Here is a 20,260-nt window from a genome sequence, read left to right on the forward strand (position 1 = left end):
GATGGAGAGTGGAAGTCAAAGGAGCAAATGAAAATGTGTTTTCAGCTTAGCCTTGCATTGTTGAGTGCAGGATTTATGTCTCTGCTCAGTTCCACATGTCACAGTGTCGGGGGGGATAATTATAGAAGATTAATTCTGACTGCATATTTAGAGAGGAGATGGTTGAACTGAGGGTTTTCCATTTTTGGGGGATGAGGCTGTAGATTTTATTACATCATCCTGTTGCTCAAGGTGGGTGTCTGAGAATATATGTATAGAAACAGACATATTTCAGTTTGAACTGCATTATCTCTAGAAGCTTATAGGATTAAAAGTGTATAGCTGTAATAGGGACTCTATGATGCTGTACTTGGACATAAGGCAGCTTTAAACTTAACACTAACATGCTCACAGTGACAAAGCTTAGTACAGTTGATGTTAATCAGGGATAATTATAGTTTAGCATGTTTTCCTACCTGGAGCCTGCTTTGTCTACTCAGTTTATCTGCTTTGTCTCCAGACACACACACAAACACACACACACACACACACACACACACACGGACGCACACACACACACACTAATGCGACAAATTGAGTGTTTCAAAGATTTTGAGCAGTCCTTGCCCTTCTAACTAATCAGAAATGAAGAATTGAATAATTTCAGCTTGACTGTAGTGGAGCATTGATACAGGGAGCTAAATGGAGCGGAGAACAGTGATTATAGTCAGTCTTGTTATAAACAGCTTGATTTCCAAAACTCTCACTTTTAAAAATTGTCATCATCATCATCAATAGATACTTATTGGTCAATTTATTAGATACACCTGTTCAACCGTTAACAAAAATATCCAATTAGCTAATCATGTGACAGAAACTCAATTAGGCACATAGACATGATCAAGACAATCTGCTGAAGTTCAAATTCTGCATCAGAATCGGGAACAAATGTGATTTGAGTGACTCTTAATGTTTCATGGTGGTTTGGGACTGGACAGGCATTTCAGAAACTGCAAATCTACCAGTACAACCATCTCTACAGTTTACAAAGACTTCCTGCCACAGTTGCTCCAAAAAACATTGGATGATAAAAAACAAAGACTATCTGAAATCAGATACAATCAATGCCAGTGCACCTTCTGTATTTACACGATTAATAATAAATTTGCAAATGACATGCATTTGTCCCCTGGCCACATTTTCTATTTATTTAATAATTTTCTCTTCAGTTTTACTCTTCTGCTCTCTCAGTATTCAGATTTCATAGACAAATTATACAATAAAACGTGTAGATAATTGTCAGCTTTCAGGAAATTTGCTTCTCATTCCGATGAGGTGTACGGTTTTTGTTGAAAATGGCCAAAAGCAGAGACAGTGTGACGCGAGGCCCCCATCAAAAGCCACTTTGAGAGGGTTCCAGAATATTCAGAGCAGACCCAGATAAAGGCTGTTTGTAGCTTGTTACCGTGACTTCATTTTTTGGAATTTCTTTCACATAAAGTATATCACCCTGTTTGTTGAAGCCTTCTGCTGCTCATGGTGAAGAAATGTTTTGATATTTGTAGTTTTTTTGTTTATTGCACTGTTTCTCAGGCAAAATTTTTAGTCTTTTCTGCCATGTTTCTGTATATAAACACGTGTCTCTCACCCATCTCCACTCTTTCTCTCTTTCCTCTCCATGGAAACAGTCACTGTCTATCAAAGAATCACAAGCACCAGCACAAAAAAGCACAGGACAGAAGCAGAAGATCTGATCTGAATGACGGCAAGTAATTCATGCCTTATTTTATCGCTCTCCTGTTAGAATACAGTGAGGCTTGATATAAAGTTAAAAATCCTTCAGTTCCTCAAAGACATCTTATTTACATTCAGCTTTTCTCTCCTTGTTACAGTATTCCATGGATTGAACAGTTATTAAAATCATCTTCAACTTTCTTTACATTGAGTTGTAACTGGTTCAGCAAACTTTCATCTACTGAGATTTCAACTTTACCATGATTGTTTATAATATTAATGGTATTTTAACATTCTTCAGATGTTTGACTTAAACCTTCCACTATTGCATTTCTACAATTTCCAGGATCCTAAAACTATTTCCTTATACACTGGTTAGGCAAATGCTGGAAAATTAACAGTAGATTATTATGAAATTAATTAAAGAAAACACTTATGGGTTTATCACTGTAACCTTGTGAAGCCACTTTACAGGTTATAGCCTTATTTGAATGCAGTTCTAACAAAAAAGATTACAGAATGACTCCTGAGATCATACATATAAAGTATTTTATGTTTACAGAAAATATGTTTGTTTTCAGATTTTTTCCACTGAAAGACACAGGTGATCCTTTGCTCTTAAGCAAATCATGTTAATATTGTCTTCTGATTGCAGATGTCTCTTGCAGATGAGCTCCTCGCTGACCTTGAGGAGGCCGGCAATGAGGGAGAAGATGGGCTTTATCCAGAGAGAGCGGAGAGGGAGAGTGATGAAGAGGCAACCCAGGGCAGGACAGGGATGGGACTGGAAGACATTCCAGAGGAGATGTAGGTGGATTACAGTAAAGCTGAAAGTTACGTTTTTATGACAATGAATTTGGGTTGAATGTTATTCAAGAACTGGAATTGATTTAGTTAAACTCTGTTCTTTTCTTTTAGTGTCAGGCCCAGTTGAAGCTGACCCAGAATACAGGCTGATTGTAGCAGCCAATAACCTCACAGTCGAGATCGACAATGAGCTCAGTGAGTTCGCTGTTCCCCTTTGGTACGGATACATTCAAAGCGTCAAGGAATTAGTTCTGTTTGGGATAACCTGAGTTGTCTGTGTGTCTCCTGTGTTTTCAGATATCATTCATAAGTTTATCAGGGACAAATATTCCAAGAGGTTTCCAGAGCTTGAATCTTTGGTACCTGATTCTTTCGATTACATCCGTACAGTCAAGGTGAGAGATGTTATTCATATTGTATATAAAAACAAAAAAACACACTTATTTCAAAATAAAAATATGAAGCCCAGAGTTGCTCCACTTTTGACTATTTGTGTGTTTAGTTTGACTTGCAATTTTAAACCAATTTTTATCTGTTATTTTCTGATGTTGTTTGAACATTGTATGACTGTAACTTTATTTGTTAATAAGGAACTGGGGAAAAATCTGGAGAAATGCAAGAACAATGAAACTCTGCAGCAAATCCTTACCAACGCCACCATTATGGTTGTGAGTGTCACAGCCTCGACCACACAAGGGTGAGTCCACAGAAATTTATGATTAAGCAAAATTACGTCAGCCCCCAGAATAGCATCCTCACTGTCTCCTAAATATTTCTGATGGTTATGGAATTCTCTCGATTGTGAAAATTCTTTTTTTTTTTTTTTCATTCATTTTTTTAAAAGGTCACTGCTAACTGAGGATGAGCTGAAGCAACTGCAGGAGGCATGTGACATGGCCCTGGAGCTAAACCAGTCTAAACACAATATAAATGAAAATGTAGAGTCCAGAATGTCGTTCATTACCCCAAACCTATTGATCATAGTTGGCGCATCAACAGCTGCAAAGATCATGGGTAAGAGATGAGCAGTGATGAGTTTCTGTAAACAGTTTCTGGTAGAACTCAGCAGATTTACTTTTAATGCACTCACTAAGGTCACATATTTAGATGGTCTTTGCAATTAAAATATACTTAGTCATCACTGCAACCTCTCTTGCTTTCTCTGATTCCTGTTCAGGTATTGCTGGTGGCCTCACTAACCTCTCAAAGATGCCAGCTTGTAACCTGATGCTGCTGCTGCTAAACACGGCCATGATAACCTTCATCACTGGGACTGCTGATGTATTCTTATTACTTTCTAATGTTCTCTTCTGTAAAACAGAGGACACTGCAGAAGCAGAGCATAACATATATTGGAAAGTCGACAGTCAGAGATCGTTCCTCAGGAACCAGCTCTAGTGTAGCGTTTACTCCTTTGCAGGTAAAAAGAAAACATTCTCGTTTACTGAATATCCTCAGAGCACTGTGCAGGTTTATTTAGAAAACTATTCTGCTCTTGTCTGCAGGGGCTGGAGATTATGAACCTACAGGCTGCAGAGAAGAAGGTGGCTGAGGCCAACCAGACATATTTTTCTAACATGGCAGAGTTCCTCAAAGTCAAGAAGGAAACTAAGATGTAAACACACCATCATCCTTCACATGGACATTTGAAGACAGCACATCAGAGTGACAGTTGCTTTAAGTTTTTTTCAACCATCTACCTGATGCTTATCACCTAAGAGCTTCAGGTTCATACTACCTACTATGAATATCAAATTCATATTCCTTTTGGGAATGACAGGACTTTACACACTGTCTTTTAATTTCTTAAAAGTATTTATTGAAATTGTACAATCCTGTTATAACCCTGTTTTATGACATCTCCCATGCAGAACTGTGATGATGAAAAAATGTAAATACTTCATAAAAGTCTTATTTAAGCAATTTCTTGATGGACCTGCCCTTTCTTTAAACCTTAAAAGCCCAAAAATAGAATCTATAAAAGGCATGTCTGTCATCACTTTGCTGCATTTGCCTTTTTTCACATCATTTTCCTCCCTTTTCCAAACAAAAGCCTGAAACATTTTCACAAACATTTTTAAATGCAGTAAATATCAGAGTTTTTATGGTTGCTTAAATGGAAAAAACGTATTTAATATAACACTTTCCCATTCAAACTGCCAATAAAAGGCGGGATCTTCACCACATCAGACAGAGAACGGATTAAATTGTATTGTTCCTTGTAGCACATGAACAAGACTTTTCTCACTGGACCCACAAGTTAAAAGTTACTTGTACCACCAGAATTTTAGGAATGGTGTTTTCACTCTACATGTAAACAAGTTTGTCAGTGCACATCGATTGTATTAGGTTCTCCCTTAAAAATACCAGGTGGTAAATTGAACACAGTGGATTTTGATAGAGGAACATCAACAGAATAGGATAAAGATTTAAAGATGAGAAGTTGATTCACACCAAACTCAAATGTATTTTCTCTAATGCTGTGGGTTTTTGTTTTAAATAGTAACTAGGAAGAGATTTTGAGTACAGATACTATGCTGTCAGTGTGGCCTTTGGCAATGGGGATTCTTTAATGGTATACACATGAAACATCATTTAGATAAACGCCTCAAATCCTACTTTTAAGATTTATTTTACAAGTTTATTTGTCACAAACATGAATGCGCCATAATAATGCATTTTTGTTGAGAGGTTAACTTAAAAACACTTTATTTGCAAAGAGAGGGAGTCAGAGACCAGTTCAATTGCATAGCAATTTAATCCATGTCCAATAAGGACTCTTTCCCTGTCACAGGGAGAGGCCCTGTGGTCACTCTCAATCAGCGTTTTAAATTGACCAAGACAATATCAATAAAATTATTGATAGCTGCTCACTATCTCTAATAGTGACCATATTCAAGAGGCAACGTAAGGTCTTAAAAGAAGCCGTGACTAAATGTCCAATGTACGTCCCCATTCTAAACCACCAAATTACAGTAAATACAAGGTGGGCAGTTTACCAAACAATCAAATTCAAGGTTTGTTTTGTGTCAAGTCAAAGGTTTCCAGGCTCATGTTGGGTAGGTGGTACAGAGAGTCTTGTTGAAACGGAGAAAAGAAAACAAAAACATGAGAAACATGCATGGGGTAGGCTTTCCTAATGCCACAAACTGAGTGTGCACACAGACAGGCACAAACGCAGACCTCTAATGAGAACCCTCCCAGCTCGTGCAGCACACTGCATTTGATCAGGCCCATAGGGTATTTGTGTCAAAAGCAGAGCACTACATGAAGAGCAAGGGCTTCACATTGAGATGCAGCCTATACAGACACCGGTCTCCGTTTCAGGAGAGGATTTCTACTACACATCACAATCTCTATCCACAGTTTGGAGTTCAGTCTCGGAATGTCAACAGCAGCACGTTTTTGTCTCTCTGTCCTTTCTCATCGCTCCGTCCGTCACTGAAGGTCTCTGTCTTCGAGGTACCTGTACTCGAAAGTGAAACCTTCCTTCTTCCTCTGGCCCCATTTCTCATAGTCAAAGTAAATATAAGTGCCCTAGAGAGTAAACAGCAGAGTAACAGCCATTAATAAACCAAAACCACACCAACAAAGTGCAAGTCAATATCCACATATTGGCTGCTAGTCCACACACTAGCTAAAATGTTGGTGATCTGCACCTGTTCAAACTCGTCAGTGATCGTCTTGGGCTCCTCGTGTCTCTGGAACCACATCATGTACTTTGTGTGAAATCTCCATGACTGTTTCTTCAGGGCCTTGGCAGACAGATACTGAGCCTTGGTACCCTGAGGGAGGCACATCAAAAACCCTTGAGCTTTAAAGCAAGACTTGTAGGGCTGATGAGAGATAAACATATTTGACCACAGTGAGTAAATATAAAATGTGTGAGCCGTGTGTGTGTGTTACCTCCAGGTAGTAAAAAATGAAAAAGAGAGTTTCTGTGGACAGTCTCTGGTAGAACTCTATGGAGTCAGAGTGGTGTGGTGGTATGTGATGATGGAAGGGCAAGGTGGGACATGGGTTCCTCATCAGGTATTGCCTTAAGGACACATGCACAGACTGTTACAAATCCACCACACAAAGTGATCCAAGATCCTCTCAGTGTGTTTACATAAATGTAAACTTCTAGTTATGCAAATGCTAGTGTGCATTTTTATGTAAACCACCAGATACATACATGAATCCATAACACAGGTTAATACAGACTGACTGCATATTTAAGGAGTGTTGTTTAGGGAAAAAAAAAGAAAACACTTATGTATAGATCACGTAATAGAGACTTAGTTGTGACATAGCCATGAAGGTACACAGAAGTCTTTAACACAGAATAAAAAATATGTACATGCACTGTTAAAGCTATGGTAAATTACTTATATTAAAGCTTATTTTAATGTTATGATGTGCTTCTGTGACCAGATTCACAGAATACGCCGGCCGCAGTTAAGACATATTGCCCTCCAATGGTTTTGGAGCAAGCCTTTTGCACTTTCTAACCAATCAGAGAAGAAAAATTATTTCAGGTTGACTGGAAAGCATTTTTTGAAACGTAATTTCATAATCAAAAATACCTTAAGGGCTGTGCCAAAATTAGCAGAGTTTAGTGAAGCAGGAATAGAGGGTGCCGCCACAGTCAGTCTTGTTACTACTAGCTTGATTTCCAAAAGTGTCACATTTGAAATTTGCCGTCGTCATCATCATCATCATCAATAGATACCCATTGGCCAAATTCAGCATCAGAATGGGGAAGAAAGGTAATTTAGGGGACTTTTAATCTTTCCTGGTTGTTTGGGACTGGACAGGCCGGTCTGAGTATTTTAGAAACCAGTGATCTACCAGTACAACCATCTCTAGAGTTTACAAAGAATGGTCTGAAGAAGAGATTATTTCCACTGGACTGGGCAGTTCTCTGGGCAAAAATGCCTTGTTGATACCAGCAGTCAGAGGAGAATGGCCAGACTGGTTCAACTCACTAACTCAAATAACCTCTCATAACAACCATGGTATGCAGAAGAACATCTCTGGGCACACAACATGTTTGACCTTGAAGCAGATGGGCTACAGCAGCAGAAGACCAGACCATGTGCCACTAATGTTAGCATACCAACAGAAAACTGAAGCTACAATTTGCAAAGACTCACCATAGCTAGACAACAGTAGATCGAAAAATGTTGCCTGCTCTGATAAGTCTTGATTTCTGCTTCAACATTTTGATAATGCTCAGGATTTTGGTGTAAAAAACAAACAAACACGGAAGCATGGATCCATCCTGTCTTATATCAACACTTTAGACTGATGGTGGTCCTGTAATGGTGTGGGGGGTATTTTTTGGCATTGTTTTAATGCCAAAGACTACATTAGCATTGGTACTGATCATGTCCATTCTTTTATGACCAATCTTTTGAGGGCTACTTTCACAAACAAAACTAAAATCATCTCAAACTAGTTTCTTAAGCATGACAATGTTTACTGTACTGACATGGTCTCCACAGTCACCAAGTATCAATCAAAAAGAGCACCTTTGGAATGTGCATCAAACAAATCTGTAGCAACTGCTGCATAATGCTGTCATGTCAGCACGGACCAAAATGTCCATGGAATGTTTCCAGAACATTGATGAATCTCTGCCACATACAATTAAGGCAGTTTAGTTCCTTTTTCTAGCAACGTGTACATAAAGTGGAATGTGAGTATTTTATCACTAACAAATTAATGACATGAATTATGAAACCCATTTCTACATGAAGTGGCAAGAAAAAGTATCAAAACCTTTTGGAATTTCTTCGTTTTCTGCATTAATTTGTCGTGAAATGTGATTTGACTTCATGCAAGTCAAAGTGTATTGTCAAAAAAAACAAACAAAAAACAAACAAACAAAAAAAACAGATCTTTCATGTTTTACTGAACACACTCATTCAACATTCAAAATGGTAATGAAAAGGTAAGTGAACCCATGGAATTTATAACTGCTTGACACAGTTGGCATTGTCTTGTTGAATCACCCAACTTCTGCAGAGTTTTAGCTAACGTAAAGGCATTCTCACATTTTCGTAAAGACTTTTTTGATACACTTTGGAATTCATCTTCCCCTCAGCGACTACAAGCTGGCCAGGCCCTGATGCAGCAAAACAGGCCCAAATCACGATGTGATGATGTTTTTGTGATGATATCCAGTGCCCTTTTTACGCCAGATGTAGTGCTGTGTGTTCTTTGCAAATAGTTCAAAACTGATGATTTACCTGATCCTCTCAGAGTCAGAGGGGTGTGGCATGTGTGTCCATGCAGCCTCCTGCATGGCCTGCTGGTAGAGCTGGTCTTTGGGGAGAGGGGTGGGGCCCAGTGGGCAGACCCCGAGTGAGGGGGGGATGCTGACCTCCGACACGGATGGCTGAGGGGCAGCGGGTGTGCCAGGCGCTGCAGATGAACTGGAGAAGATATCTGTAGGACAAAGAAAAAGTGACAGACGTGATAAGTTACACAACTATCGACTCTCCAGGCAATCTATTCAAAAACCACCTCCTGCTGTCTTCCATGTTATTGTCATTTAAGTATGTCTTTTCACATAGTGAAGCATTTCTGTATTCTAGCAAAAGCCGCAGCTCTGCAGTTGGGTTACAATTAGCAAATATGCTGCTGATTCTTAAATTCATAGATAAATTAACCTATTTGACACATTAGGACATTTAAATAACCAATAAATCATTTGATCTACAAAAGCAAAACAGAACATAATGAATGTAAATCGCAGGTTACCAGACCCAAGGGAAAAGACTGTGTACTCTATGCTTACATAATCATACATAAAAAATGCAATACAATAACCACCTGATATTGTGATGTTTTTCCTTCAAAACATTCCCAAACTTGGGTTAATTATTGTAAACATCTGGAGAGTTAACTAAATGCATTTTCTTCTTCCCCAGTAATTAGTAAGAGTGGGACTGATATGAGACAGATGATCATTCTTCTCTAAATTAGTGTATAAATTTTATCTGACCGTTCTGACCTCTGTCTGTTAGGTGCAGGTTGGGAATCTCTGCATCCAGACCTGATACCAGCGCTGCTCTCTCAGCCATTGCCTTCAGAGAACTGAGAGGCTCAGGAGCCTGAGGATAGGACAGAATAGGGACAACATGAGAACAGGGTAAATGATTAAGAACTAAGGGGAATTAAGTTGAAAAGGAAAAGGAAGAGGATGATCTGCTTCTACCAAACCCAATTATTGATATTTAGGATTGGCAGGGCAATGTACGGGAGCATTAGAAACAGAGATACCAATGCGGGACAATAACATTTGACAACAAACTATTGAGCTGTTACATTTATCTACAACAGACAGCAACTGTGAGATGGATCTCTATGCAACTAGTTATATGAGTATTTTGAAAAGGGAGAAAACCCATCTGATTCAAAATTTTCCTTAGCAATGGTAATATACACTCACATATATACCAAGGCTTTAGATTTTTACAGGGTCCAACACTGCCTTTTTCTTGTTGTTTACAGTGAACAGGGTATGAAACTGGTACTTCTAAGTCCAAAGATATCTTGGCATGCTAAAATCTTTATCTTGATTCTTTGGGATCTCTTAATATTGCCAACCAGTCATGTACCAAACAAAAGTCTATCCTTGTGAGCACACTCATTTGGTAATTTGAAAATAATCAAGTTGCCTAGTTAATCATCAGAGTCTCGGGCATTGCTGAGGATCTTTTAAGTGAGGAAATTGATGCTAGACAGTTTACTATTCACACTGCTCATGTACTTGCAGATGTGTTTAGGACGGCATTATGTGAGATGTTTCTCTTCTTAGCATGATGCCAGATGCTTTATAGTAAAGTTGATTAAGCTTTATATTTTACAATCTTAAATCTTTCTCATACTCTCAACTAGTTAGGTCCTGTAAACTACATGCCACTACACCTGACTGTAAACCAGATGGTTCTTACAGCAAATTCTGCTGCACAATTAAACACCCAAGTCGCACTGACAAACACCTGTGATCAAGGCATTATGTCAGTTAACTTGTCTTAACTCACCTTGAGGCCCTCTGAGGCCTGTGTGTAGGAGTGGGGCCCGTTAAGAAGTACCCCTCCTCCGGGTGTGCTGTCTGAGAACGAAGGGGACGGAGAGCTGGGAGGCAGAGTGATGGAGCTGATTAAACTGGAGCCGTTGTCCATACTGCATCAAAGAAGTGGGGATAACAGTAATAGTCTAAGTTAATAACTAGTGTTAAAAAAAGAAAGATGTGAAGTTTAAGTAAATAACTTACGGCTGACTGGTTGAAGAACTGAGAGATGAGGGCTGGCTGCTTTGTGACTGGCTCGGTGTGCTTAGAGCTGATTCTGTGGAGCTCTCTGCCACTACAGCACTGTAACCTAAGAGCAGGTGAAGGAAATCCCAGAAAAAGAAACCACTTTAACTAGAAAACCTTTATACACATTTTCAAACAGATAAACAGTCAAACAAGGACAGTTGTTCACATACTTGTGCTTCCATTTTGCTTCAGTACACTTGGTGGTCTAGCAGGAGCAGAATTAACCGCTACTCCGACCACACTGACGTTCCCCCCGTTGCCTCCCAACATGCCAACTACTCCAGAGGTACTGCTGATAGAATTCTGGGGCCCCTGAGAGCCACCGGGGGCTACACTTTGCCCAGGAACCAGCCCCAAAATACTCCCACTCAGAGCGCTGTGAGCTGGGCTAGATCCAAGCAAACCAAGCCCTGTGCCCGCCCCATTGGTGGTGACTCCACTGGAGCCAGAGGTGGGGATGGAAGTGCTGCTCTCTGCTGAAATGCTGGACTGGGTGGTGCTGCTCAAACCCAAGCTTCCTGATGCGGCTGCCTGAGCATAAGGGGCAGGTGTTGAGCCTGAAATTAGCCCTGACATTGTGTTTAGAGGAGAGGGGTGGCCACTGAGGCCCAAACCAGACAATGGATTGGTACTGCTGGTTCCCGTCATGCCCCCTTTGCTCAAACCTAATGCCAGGCCAAGTCCTAAACTGGATGCTGAAGTGGGTCCAGGTATAGACTGAGACTGAGAGTTGGGAGCTGATGAGCTGAGTGTGCTGGGTGTAGGGAGAGAGGGGGCAGTGGAGGCTGGGAGCAGGGGGTTGCTGGGTGGGCTGGGGGTATTATTTGAGGGGACAGAGGGTTTTGTCTGAGGTGGCTGCTGCTGTTGTTGCTGCGGTGGTTGGTTTGGTAGCTGAGGTTGCTGCTGTTGTTGTGCAGGTTGATGCTGATGTTGCTGCACTGCGCTGCTGAAGCTTCCTATTAGATTGCTGCTTGTGGGGACTGCAGGAATACCTCCAACAACACTTGCCATGGACACAAGGGAGGAGGATGAGGAGGACCCCGAGGTGGTAGAGGAAGAAATGGAAGATAGCAAGGAGGGTGTGCCATTCTTCACAGGTGACTGAAAATGACAGAGCACCAGAGAGAAACATTTCAGACAAAACTTCCCAAAGGTCTACTGCTGCAGTACAACGTGTATGAGGAGCAAAGTTGACTGTATGGTATGGAAGCCCAAAAATGCAGATGTTAGAAATTAAATCAACTATATCTCAAACCATGGGACAACAGAGAAAATGTGTTCCATTCCAGTGCCTCTCCGGGACCAAGGGTGAAGAGCGCTGCACTAAACTGTTCATCTACTGACACAGCACAGATGAGAACCACTCACCTGACTAACTTCACTGTCTGTCGAACGTCCCCTTTTCTTATCGTCCTCTGAGTTCTCCTAAAGGAGGAGATACCTTTATATGACAATGCAATTTTCAACAATGCACTTTTGAAATGTTTATGCCGCATAGCATCCAGTGGTAGAACTAATAGCAAAAGTAAGAGATGGATATGTGCAAAATGTTTCACCCAGCATTCCTTTAACACCCTGAATCAAAACCATTTTAATGACACCAGGACAAGAACTTACAGCAGTGCAAGTTGCCGGTGATGGAGGGATAGGAGAGGAAGAGGTGGTGGAAGTAGGAGTGGAGCTGGAGTGGAGATACATCTCATCTTCCATGTTCCCCTGACCTGAGGGAGAAGTTGCAACTAATGCTGCAGCTACAAAAGAAAGACAGGAGAGGGGCTATTGTCAGATGTTGAGATAACTCCTCTGATATCTGCTGTCTAAAAGAATAAAAGCATCATTATAATATGCTGCAGTGCTCTACTCACGGATGTCTTCCAGCTCTATGTCATCATACAGGAACTCATTCTCCTCAAAGTCTGGGTCTTGGGAGGAATCAATATAGTATTCAACATCATCCTTGATCTTTTGGATCGCATCCACAGGCACAGAGTCATTGTCCAGCATTCGTAAAATGGTCTCCAACATGCGAATGTGGAATCTATGCCTCTCAATCAACCTCTTCAGCTCATCAATACGATCTTGCTTCTAAATAACAGAACACATAGTTAATCATTTTAAAAAATATAGCCAAACATTTCACATTGAATACAAATAGGAATTGCAGCACTTTTCTGAGTGTGTACAAATAAATACATAAAAAAATGAGACAGGACTTACCTCTTTATCACCCTTTTTCTTTCTTGTCTGAACTGAAAGAGATTCCACCTCACTTTCAAACTGATCCACCTGCATGTTCAGAGTGTATATTGTATTCTGTGGGTGACAAATCAGAAATATTATGTTAATACATTTAAATAGAATAGTTTCAATAAACTATGGTATTTCAAGTTTTAAACAAAACCCTTGTTGTCACTCAAGTATGAATAACTGTGAATGTATTACTGTTAGCCACTGTCCCGTTTCCTCCTTTTCTCTCTGAGCTGGATCCACTTTCTGAGCGAGACCCAACCCTTCTTTAGAATAGGCTTTTGTTTTTGTTTCACGTTCCACGACCTTGAACCGCTCCATTTGCTAAGTAAACAAAAATTCCATAAGTCTTATTTAGTGTTCTCATATTTAAAAAAAAAAAAGCAGAAAAAAAACCTACCGTCTCTATAAGTTTGCGGTTTTCGACTAGCTGCCTTTTGTCTTTTATTTCATTTGAGGCCACCCATGTTTTAATTTGATCTCTCAATCGCTGAAAAGATGACAGACAGTTAAAGTATTAAAAACATATTGCCCATTTCAAATATGCAGCCCGTTGATCAAGAGAGAAGATGAAGGTATGTGCCGAAAGTTGTTTTACCTGTAGTTTTTTAATCTCTTTCTTGAGGTCAGCCTCATATTTTTCCTTCTGGTTTGCATTGGCTGCATTGTGGAGCTAAAACATAGACAAAAAGAGGAAACATTGTTAAGTTTTACCCGAACAATTTCAAAAGCAAAATATTAAACATATGGAAAATAACATCTCTTACCTTTTGCCAAATATCTTCAAACTGTTCTACACCTTCAGCTACTTTTTTCAAACATCTATCGATCTCACCTGTGGTGAAAGGTAAAAGATGTGGTCCAGTACCATAATATATAAACCTGGGGAACATCATACATGACTAATGTCTCTCTCTCTTTCTCGCTTTTAAACACACACAATCTCGTTGCTCTCGGTGAAGGATTCCATGCAACATAACTGATTACCAACTGTTAAACCACCTGCCTTACCTTGAAGTTTTCTCTTGTCAGCCATGGCTCTGACTACGACAATGTCCACATTCCGTCTGTCACAAAGTCAGCTATGTGAAGAATCCAAAATATCTTTTAATACATTGTTTATAAAACAGAGAATCCAGTCAACAGAACGCTCAGTATATCGACTTCCACATAGTGGAACTGGCGTTAAGTCCAGTTAGGTGGTCAGTTAGCATAAGCTGCAGCAATAACGACATCGCTTCACAAATTTAAGACACTTCCAAACATAACTTTATACTACCGCATATCTATTGTTATGTTTTCCCGAACGGAGAGGATCTTGCTAATGTTTCCAGTATTGTACTAACCTGGTTGTCAGCTAAAATTAGCCGTCTAGCCAGCTAACGCTAAGACTAGCTAGTTAGTTAGCTCGTCCACATCGTTCGGTTACTATCTGTCCCGTTTCAAAACAAGGACCACGTAGCATAGTGATGGTTAGACGTCATATTCGTGCATTGTTATTTTGGACTCCTGTAAAGCTTTATATTGTGTTTTTACGTTGTGAAAAGTACAATATATCATAATCTACTCTAATCGTTAACCTGCTAGCTACTATTGCTAACTGTCTATCTAGCTAATGTATAAAATGCTAGCTAGCAGCTTAGCTAGCCACATTTAGGAAAAAGGGAAACTGGGTCAACCGCAGCAGCTACATTTATAGTTGTTTACGACATTTACCTAGGGTATGGGCTTTCGTTTGTCTTTTTTCAAGTACAGCCAAAACTAATTCCAGAAAGTCTTCTTTACTTCCAAATTGTGTTTTCTTTTCGACAAGCTCGCTCACTGTAATGTAGCTGAAGATGGACGGTAGCTAAAATCTCACCGCTGCGATGGATCCCGCCCTAAATCTAATCTCCGACATCTGATTGGACATAATTCACGTCTATTAATGCAAGACTTCCTCTGGCCTGAGCGCCAACCTTTGGTTCAGTAGTGGGGTGTAAGAGTCTTACCAACTCAAAATCCAAACTGCAGGTCAGTTGTCATTTTTCCCCGAAACATTTATGAATGATAAGCCGATTTTGTAAATATTTCAGGAAAGTTAACTTTTGATTTACTTTTTCATTCGTGCTGATGAGAAAAAGATCCCAATGACAAAAGAAAATGCCATCATTTGAAGAATAATGTCAATTACACTAAAGCTCCGGGAGAAGTGATTTTTTAGAAAACATATGTCAGATCAAATAAAATGCATTAACAAACAATTTTTTCAGCCTAAAACTTTAACAGTTTTATTTATATTTGAACTATTTGTAAATAAACATAACAAATCTCAGCTGTCTAAGTTTTGGAATCAATTGTTAAAGTTTATACTGCTGATGAAAATGTGAACATGAATAAAAGTAATTACAATTTTATCTGGTTCTGATCCACATCACTCAAAATAATAAAATACAGACACAACTTCAAATCACTTAAAAAGAACCAAACATAGGTTAATAATAAGAAAATATCAGTAGTGACTCCCTCTTTTCGACATAAAAAAAATTATATCCACAAACTATGGCAGTAATTACAATTCTTCCTTACTTTGATTGTTTCTCAGTTGCCAAATCTTTAGCAAGCAGCACTACTTATGGCAATGTGCATAATCTGCCACCAGAAAAATAATTATGTGAAATCAGCAACAAAACAGTAAAAACAGAACATAATATATAAAAAATATATGTACTATATGTATCAGGTAAACAACAATTACATTTCTGTAAATGGAACTCCCAGTGTTCAAGTGAAACTGATAAAAGTGATAACCTGTCTAACAAAAGGCAGTATACAGAAAGAGCTATTTAGTCATCATAACATCCAGGATAGTGCAATGATCAGTGAGAGAGAGATGTTGGGCTGGGCATCTCTCCAAAATGTGTCTCTGCCAACATGTCTTGTTCAGTCTGGAAACAGAAACAGAACTTCACTTTACATAAAATCAAGTTTTCTAGCATGTTTACATTAGAGAACAATGTGTCTTCAAGCAACCCATTAATGTTTTCAAAGCTACATGTCATACACACGATAAACACATAATTAATAAAAATAAAATATTAAAACAAAGATAAATGTAGGAAACAGAGCATTGTCTAAATATATTACGCATAAATGGACAACAACAAATTTTCACCTTTAGTACCTGTGGATCTTTATCCTTGTCTTGCCTTGAAATTCGATGCCTCTTCTTCTTTGGTCCAGAATTATGATGCACTAATGCAGATGATGTGGAACTAGACAGACCATTAAGCGGGTCATCCTCCAGTACAACAGGTGGATCTAAATGGGCTGTAGGCTCCTCCTAAAAATATGAAAAATATAAAAGGTATTTAGTGAGGTACAGCATATTCATTTAATATGATGTATCGAATAAAAAGCAGCAGTTTGTTCAATGCAATTGCTAAGTTAAAATTGCAAGTAATTCAATTAATTGTAATTTTGTTTGTTAGGGCATTTTCCCAACTAACATGCCATATTTTTATAACATCTAAAATTAATATCTAATCTTTTGGTCATGTCTAGATAAATGTAATTTTAAAACCTGTATTTATTGTGCTCACAAAATGCATAAACTAATCAACTGATTTTTTTTGCCTACAGGCTCCTATAGATGATAACCTGGCCATTTCTAACTGCCATATTAAACAAACAGTTTTGTAAGGCTTGGATATACATTTATACGCGAGTTGACCTGTAATTCATCAGTTTACACATGATGCTTTAAGACTAGAAACTGAGATTGTCAGCATCACATTTGTAACTTAATTTTCTATTACATTCCTTTAATTGTGTATTAAGTACAGTATTATTCATACACAGAGATAAAACCAGACCTATCACAGAAAATACATTTTGACCATATAGGAATTTCCATGGTGACTCCTATCACTGCTAGTAGTAGTCTGTAGTCTGGTGGCCATGCAGATTTGTGTTAAATCACTTCTAATTCCATTCCCTCCTATTTACCTTGTTCTTTAGTCTCACAATTTGTTGGTCTAATTCTCACCTCTAGAAGTATAGTAAGATGGGCATTTCTGTAGTCATCCCCATGAGTGTCAAGAGTCTTCATGAGGAACCTGTAAGATTAACAGAATATTGAGATAACCTGTCAAGATGGACAGTAGTCTGAAAATGTATGAAACAAAATGAATGGAGTTTTATACCGTCTCTCTTTCTTCAAGCGTCTTGTTATCCTTTGTACTTGGTGAAGACGACCAAGGATCTTCTGGTTCACCTGATCATATAGCAAAATACTTAAAAACATGTTCCTTATCAAAAGGTAGAAGCTTCACTTATTGCAAACTTCTGTCAATTAATAAGATATAATTTTTAATGAATAAAACTGGTATGTTTACATATCACAATAACCCACAATGACAAATAATACATTTTGCAAATTTATTAAAATTTACAGCAAATACTAGTCAGGTGCGTCCTGTTTACTTTTATTGTCCTTGAGAGTTATCTAGAAATTGAGAGACTGATTGAAGGAAGGATGAATTAGGGCAAATACAGATAAGTCCTTGAAGCAAACATGCCCCTGAGTATACATGACCTGACACATGACTGAGGTGATGATTCACCTTTAAGCATAATAATGACTTAAATCAAAAAGCCACAGAAATGATGGAGTGGTTTTAAGGGGTCTGAATACACTCTGAAGACACTCTCAAACACAAAGAGTCACATGCACCTGTTCAATTTCTTTACATCTCTAGGCACTACATATCACTAAACTTATTGCTACACATAGTCAAATTTCCAAGACATAAGGCAGAAAGTTTGCGCGCAAAGACACTCACAAACACAAATAGTCACACGCACCTGTTCAATTTCTTTACATCTCCTGCTCAGAGCTAGATATTTTGTCTTATCAAGAGCTCTTCTTTCTTCATCATCTTGTGTTGTGCTTTCTAGCAGCTTGTTGTTCCCTGGGTCCAACTCCACCTGGAGAAAAACAAGTTGGCATCAGTTGTGGTACAGCAGTATTTTATGTGTTGCGTTTCAAATATTAAAACAAAGTTAATATGAGTTCCTGTTTTGTTGCATCATGTGTATGGCATGGTAATCCAGATGCTGGATCAAGCAATCCACATGTAAAGTTACCTTTTTTTAGTGTCAGCAGAAGCCCAGGCTGCCTGGTCTTTTTTGACATCAGCCTTACCTCTCCAGGTCCAAGCTCAACACCACCTGGCTCCAGCTCAGCCTCCAGGATGTGTCCTCCAAACAAAGGAGGCAAGGCCAAACCAGAGAAATCCTCCATCATCTGGTAAAAAGAAATTGTTTTGATTTTTTTTCGTATAAAAACGCAAATTGAGCACATGAAACATGTGTAGGTTGAAATTACCATACATTTGGGTTAGAAATGTTGTCATTTAACCAAAGGTTCCAACCATCATTCTATCTTATTTACTAAGCACCCATACTAACCATTACACTGGTAATTTTTAATATTTGTAACAAGGTACTTACATTTCCTCTTACAAGTCCAGCGACTGTGCTGTTTGTTCGACAAAATGCTGTTTTTTAAAACTCAAACAGTTTCATAAGATCAATCTACTGTATAAAGTTTGTGTTAATCTGCTATCTACAATATCGGCTTAGCTAGAAACGTTTGCTAACATTATCCTTACTTGAAATTATTACTTAAGCGAGGCTAAACCTTTTGTTCGTTAATCTTTTTGATAAACAATATTTTCATGCGACGGGCGCAGAAATAATGCGTCACCAAAGTGGTTACCACATTTCCCATGAGCACTCGCTAATTTCAACTACACAAGACAATATGGCGGGTATGTGAATATTTTGTCTTTTTTGGTTACCTTAGCGGTAGAAGTAGCGTTTACAATGCCCGTAGGCAACATGGCAAGTCTATCATTTTTCACAATTCCGATAAATTAGTCCCAGAGTTACTTTAACAATATATCGCCCATTCGAAATAAAACGAAAAATGTGACCTTGGATGTATTGCTAACGTTGGCTAATGTTCGCTAACCGTAGGATCGTCAGGAGTGAAGGGTTTTAATTTCCTGTGTTTTCTGCAGGAATCGGAGCTTTCCTGAAAAATGCATGGAATAAGGAACCCGTTATCTTGGTCTCTTGTGCGATTGGACTGACGGGTCAGTCTCCAGTGTCCTACATTTGATCTAGTTCAGTATTGTGTGTGAGAGAAAGTACAACTGTTTTTGAAATACTGAACTCAATTATAGACATGCTATTAAAGCAAATTTTGTTATATGTGAGATAAATGTCAGTTTCCTAAATGTTACACCCATGATATTCCACTGGAAATATTTACTTATCTCATAGGTTTTCTACTCATTCTCGTTTAATTTATTACATTTATGCCTTGCAGGAAATAAATGTGACTCTAAATGGCCCAGAGGTGTGAATGTGAGATTGAACGGTTGTCTGTCTGTCTGCCGTATGGCGGCTGGGATAGGCTCCAGGATATGCAGATAATGGAGGGCTGGATGGAAAAAATGATCAATAGGCTATTTAGACTCACATTTTATCATCATCTTAAAACATGATTTAAGTCAAATTTAGCTGACATTTGTGAGATACAGAACAAAAATCCAATTTTATGAATGTAATGAAATAACCTTGTATTTTTTTTAGGAGTTGCTCTGCCATTCATAAGCCCCCTAACAAAATATACAGGAATGATCAACTCAGCTGTACCATACAATTACCCAGGTAAACATTACTGTCTTATACTGGTAAATTATTGTCAGTGTCTGTTGTATTTTATTGTCAGATTTGTGACCCAAGTGAAACATCAGTCATTTTAAAGGATTTACCATCCCGTTAAATCTAACATTAAAGCTTTTTTCTCCTAACACAGTTCCTGTGCGGGATGATGGAAGCATGCCTGATGTCCCTGCTCATCCCTGTGAACCAAAAGGAAACAATCTGGAATGGCTTAAAAAGCTCTAACTTCACATTCTCAACACTGTGCTCTTTCATATGTCTGCATAGCTGCTTCAGTGGTCAATGTCTTGCAATAAAAATAATCTATTTAAATCTACTTATGTGCCACATTGTTTGTTTCAGATTCATCAAATACATTTCAAACAAATACATGTTCTAGTACAATATCAGATAGGAAATCATTTGCCTTAATTAAACAAAGTTTGGGAGTCATTAATACATTAA

At 38.7% G+C, this 20,260-nt stretch overlaps 2 protein-coding genes, 1 long non-coding RNA gene and 1 pseudogene across 4 annotated transcripts; 2 read left to right on the forward strand and 2 right to left on the reverse strand.

The window, feature by feature from the left end:
* Positions 1–2,353: 2,353 nt before the first annotated feature.
* Positions 2,354–4,523, forward strand: LOC137131015 (U4/U6 small nuclear ribonucleoprotein Prp31-like; annotated as a pseudogene).
* A 605-nt stretch (positions 4,524–5,128) lies between these two features.
* On the reverse strand, positions 5,129–14,954 carry cnot3a (CCR4-NOT transcription complex, subunit 3a). Its single transcript, XM_067511766.1, has 18 exons — positions 14,798–14,954; positions 14,093–14,163; positions 13,849–13,916; positions 13,680–13,754; positions 13,482–13,571; positions 13,277–13,405; positions 13,052–13,147; positions 12,700–12,919; positions 12,452–12,585; positions 12,203–12,259; positions 11,005–11,935; positions 10,790–10,895; positions 10,557–10,698; positions 9,524–9,623; positions 8,757–8,955; positions 6,427–6,559; positions 6,180–6,305; positions 5,129–6,057 (listed from the first exon to the last, which is right to left on the reverse strand). The coding sequence occupies exons 2-18, from the start codon at positions 14,115–14,117 to the stop codon at positions 5,959–5,961; spliced, it is 2,730 nt and encodes a 909-aa protein (XP_067367867.1). The 5' UTR covers positions 14,118–14,163; positions 14,798–14,954; the 3' UTR covers positions 5,129–5,958.
* On the forward strand, positions 13,636–20,132 carry ndufa3 (NADH:ubiquinone oxidoreductase subunit A3). 2 transcript variants are annotated; one of them, XM_067511770.1, is made up of 5 exons: positions 13,636–13,656; positions 18,275–18,371; positions 19,147–19,221; positions 19,724–19,801; positions 19,950–20,132. In XM_067511770.1, the coding sequence occupies exons 1-5, from the start codon at positions 13,651–13,653 to the stop codon at positions 20,039–20,041; spliced, it is 348 nt and encodes a 115-aa protein (XP_067367871.1). In that variant the 5' UTR covers positions 13,636–13,650; the 3' UTR covers positions 20,042–20,132. The 2 variants fall into 2 exon arrangements, with proteins under 2 accessions (XP_067367871.1, XP_067367872.1); XM_067511771.1 differs by lacking the exons at positions 13,636–13,656; positions 18,275–18,371 and adding an exon at positions 18,807–18,894.
* Positions 17,112–17,914, reverse strand: LOC137131017 (uncharacterized). Its single transcript, XR_010914937.1, has 3 exons — positions 17,796–17,914; positions 17,266–17,336; positions 17,112–17,178 (listed from the first exon to the last, which is right to left on the reverse strand). It is a non-coding gene; the product is annotated as an uncharacterized lncRNA (long non-coding RNA).
* Positions 20,133–20,260: the final 128 nt, after the last annotated feature.

This window comes from Channa argus, chromosome 7 (genome assembly GCF_033026475.1).
Source record: "Channa argus isolate prfri chromosome 7, Channa argus male v1.0, whole genome shotgun sequence".
NCBI classification, from domain to species: Eukaryota; Metazoa; Chordata; class Actinopteri; order Anabantiformes; family Channidae; genus Channa; species Channa argus.